Here is a 3,148-nt window from a genome sequence, read left to right on the forward strand (position 1 = left end):
TGTACTATTACCATTGTAATACAAAGTTCTTATGGCCTATGGAAAATTATTCACCAAGACAACATTTTTGCAATGATTTAAAAATAAAATGATGTTCCACTGAATCAAAAACTTTATTAAAAAAATTCCAGGAAAAGAATATAACTATTATGTTCCACCACATCTGCATAATCAAATAAATCTAAAACAAATCTAATGTTATTTGTTTTGTGTCTGTTCTTCATAAATCCAGATTGAGTCTCATCTATAACGTTGTCCAGGCATTCTTTAAGCCTTTTAGCAAATATAATAGCAAAAAATGTATAATCATTGTTAAGGATTGTGATGGGCCGCCAATTGTCTAAATTAGTAAGATCATTCTTTGGTTTAGGAACACCCTGCGTTAAAGTAGGAGGTAAAACTTATTTATCAATACTCTCTTTAAAACATTGGTAACACTTTACAATACACTAATATGCATAATTCATGCTTAATTCATGCACAGATAATCATTAGTTAATGTATTGCTAATGGTGAACCCATTTATTAATGATTACTGCATCGGCAACTAATGAAGATTCTACATAATTAATAGATTAAGTAATCATTAAATTGTTATTAGTTAAATGTGTCATATGTATTAATTCCTTAATAACATATTATATTAACTAATAGTATACTGTCCTCACAATGCGGGGCTCTGCAAGGCTAGACAGTCAGCTAACATGAAGAATGACTCCAATAATGCTTCAAGGTGTAACTTTTCTTGATTTAATTGGAATTCCTCTTTATATTGTAAAACTGAAAATATAGAACACACAAAATACATATTTCAAAATACATACGCACTAATAAAAGACTAAACACAAACAAAAACTGCTGCCAGTTATTTACATATTTTTGAATGCAGCAATGACACTTTCAGAATATGAATTTACATGCTTTAATGCATGGAAGTGTTCTTAATATGATAAAAAATACTTTTTGATCACTTACAGACAATTAGTATCCCAGGAACAGTGGAAAGAAACAATTTAGATGCATCATCTCTCAAGCCGTGTGCTCTGGATGCTTCCTACTTTCAACTAAACAAAATGGCTGAACAGCCACTAGATGGCATTGTTGCTCAAACAATAACTTCAAAATAAAAGTTCTCAAAGTCATAAGGCAGCACACTCCCCGCCTGGCACTATAATTCAGTGCCACCATAGAACTTTAACATTATTAACAGTCTTCAGTAGTCTTTTCTTGCGACAGAAGAACTATGATTTCTGTAACTGGCCTTAAGAAAGTTTTAACAGTTCCTTGTTTCGCAACTTTCACTTCCACTTTGCGTATTTTTGCATCTTGACTTGGTATTGTGTTAACAACGAGTCCCACAGGCCATTCATTTCTTTGTACTTGACTGTCTTTAAGCAATACTACATCTCCAACTTTAATGTTAGGCCTGTTCTCGGTCCACTTTCTGCGGCTTTGTAAGGAAGACAAATACTCTCCCCGCCATCGCTTCCAAAAGGTATCTGCCAAACATTGCACTTGCTTCCACTGTTTCTCATGCAGGTGTGACGTATCAAAGTTTCCACAAGAGGCTGCCAAGGCACTCATCTTTTGAGTTAGAATCATTGCTGGGGTAAGAACTGTTGGATTTTCAGGGTCTGTAGACACTGGTAGTAATGGTCTTGCATTCATGATAGCCATTACCTCTGCCATTAAGGTGCTCAAGACTTCCTGAGTAAGTTGACCGGGCCTGGTCTTTAACAACATGGCATCTAAAATGCGCCTGCTCAACCCAATTAATCTTTCCCATGAGCCCCCCATATGTGACGAATGTGGGGGGTTGAACAGCCATGTACACCCTTTCTCTTTCAGGTAATTTTGCAGGGATGGATCATCAGTGTCCAATTTTAGTTCTTTACATGCACCCACAAAATTTGTTCCTCTGTCGGAACGAAGCAGTTTGGCTGGGCCTCGGATAGAGAAGAATCTCCTCAATGCGTTGATAAAGCTGGATGTGGTCATGGATTCAATAAGCTCGATGTGCACAGCTCTGGTAGACATACACGTAAAGATTACTGCCCAGCGTTTGCTTTCAGCACTACCTCCTCTTGTACGTCGTGTGACAATCGTCCAAGGACCAAAGATGTCAAGTCCAACGCTAGTGAATGGCGGTTCTTGAGCAAGTCTGTCCGCAGGTAAGTCTGCCATTTTTTGACACTCTAAGCGTCCTCTGAGCTTACGACACGTTACACATTTATGAATGACTGCGGACACTACACGTTTGCCTCCAATAATCCAAAACCCTGCAGCTCGGATGGCTCCTTCTGTTATATGACGCCCCTGGTGTGCTACTTGCTCGTGGTAAAATCTCACAAGAAGCGTAGAAATGTGATGTGCTCGTGGAAGAATGAGAGGGTGTTTTTCTTCTCTGGATACATCTGCATAGGCTATACGTCCTCCAATTCGGAGTAACCCATTTTCATCCACAACCAGGTTGAGCTTTTTGAGTGGGCTTTGTTTTGAGATTGGTTTTCCCTTCTGTAGACATATGTATTCCTATTTGAATACTTCATGTTGAACAGAACCAATAACTACATTTCTAGCTTTGGCAAGATCTGTGACACTGCATGGATCTCTGTACCGTTGCCATCTTTTGTGACCTGATTTATTTGATTCTTGGAAGGATTTAGTGACATGAATACGTTTGGCCAACGTGTGAATGAGAGCCTTCCAGCTAGAAAAATGCATGAAGCGATGGCAACCCAACTCTGTCTTTGAGACTTTGGTTAGCAAGGTCACAACATTTGGACAGATCTCATCATCTGTGTCAGGATTTACGAGGGAGAATGTGTTTCCCTCAGAATGTTCTTCTTCTTGGACTTGAGATAGAAAAGGTGGTCCTGATAGCCAGTTTGTGTGTCGCAGTAGAATTGCTGGCACAGGCCTTGTGGCATGATCTGCAGGGTTCTTCTCAGTGGAGATGTAGAACCATTGGTCAGGGTGTGAAGATTTCCTTATCCGAGACACCCGGTTAGACACATACACATAGAACCTCCTGGTAGTGTTGTGAATATACCCCAGCACTATCTTGCTGTCTGTAAAGAATTTGACCGCATCAAAGGCAATGTCCATCTCATCTCTGAGCAGATCATACAGTTCGACAGCTAACACA

At 39.2% G+C, this 3,148-nt stretch overlaps 1 protein-coding gene across 1 annotated transcript; it reads right to left on the minus strand.

Moving 5' to 3' along the window:
* Positions 1-446: 446 nt before the first annotated feature.
* LOC137043629 (uncharacterized) lies at positions 447-2,679 on the minus strand. Its single transcript, XM_067419927.1, has 2 exons — positions 976-2,679; positions 447-780 (listed from the first exon to the last, which is right to left on the minus strand). Exon 1 carries the CDS (start codon positions 2,182-2,184, stop codon positions 1,204-1,206), a length of 981 nt encoding a protein of 326 aa, XP_067276028.1. The 5' UTR covers positions 2,185-2,679; the 3' UTR covers positions 447-780; positions 976-1,203.
* Between the last annotated feature and the right edge of the window lie 469 nt (positions 2,680-3,148).

Source organism: Pseudorasbora parva, chromosome 16, assembly GCF_024679245.1.
Source record: "Pseudorasbora parva isolate DD20220531a chromosome 16, ASM2467924v1, whole genome shotgun sequence".
Taxonomy (NCBI): Eukaryota; Metazoa; Chordata; class Actinopteri; order Cypriniformes; family Gobionidae; genus Pseudorasbora; species Pseudorasbora parva.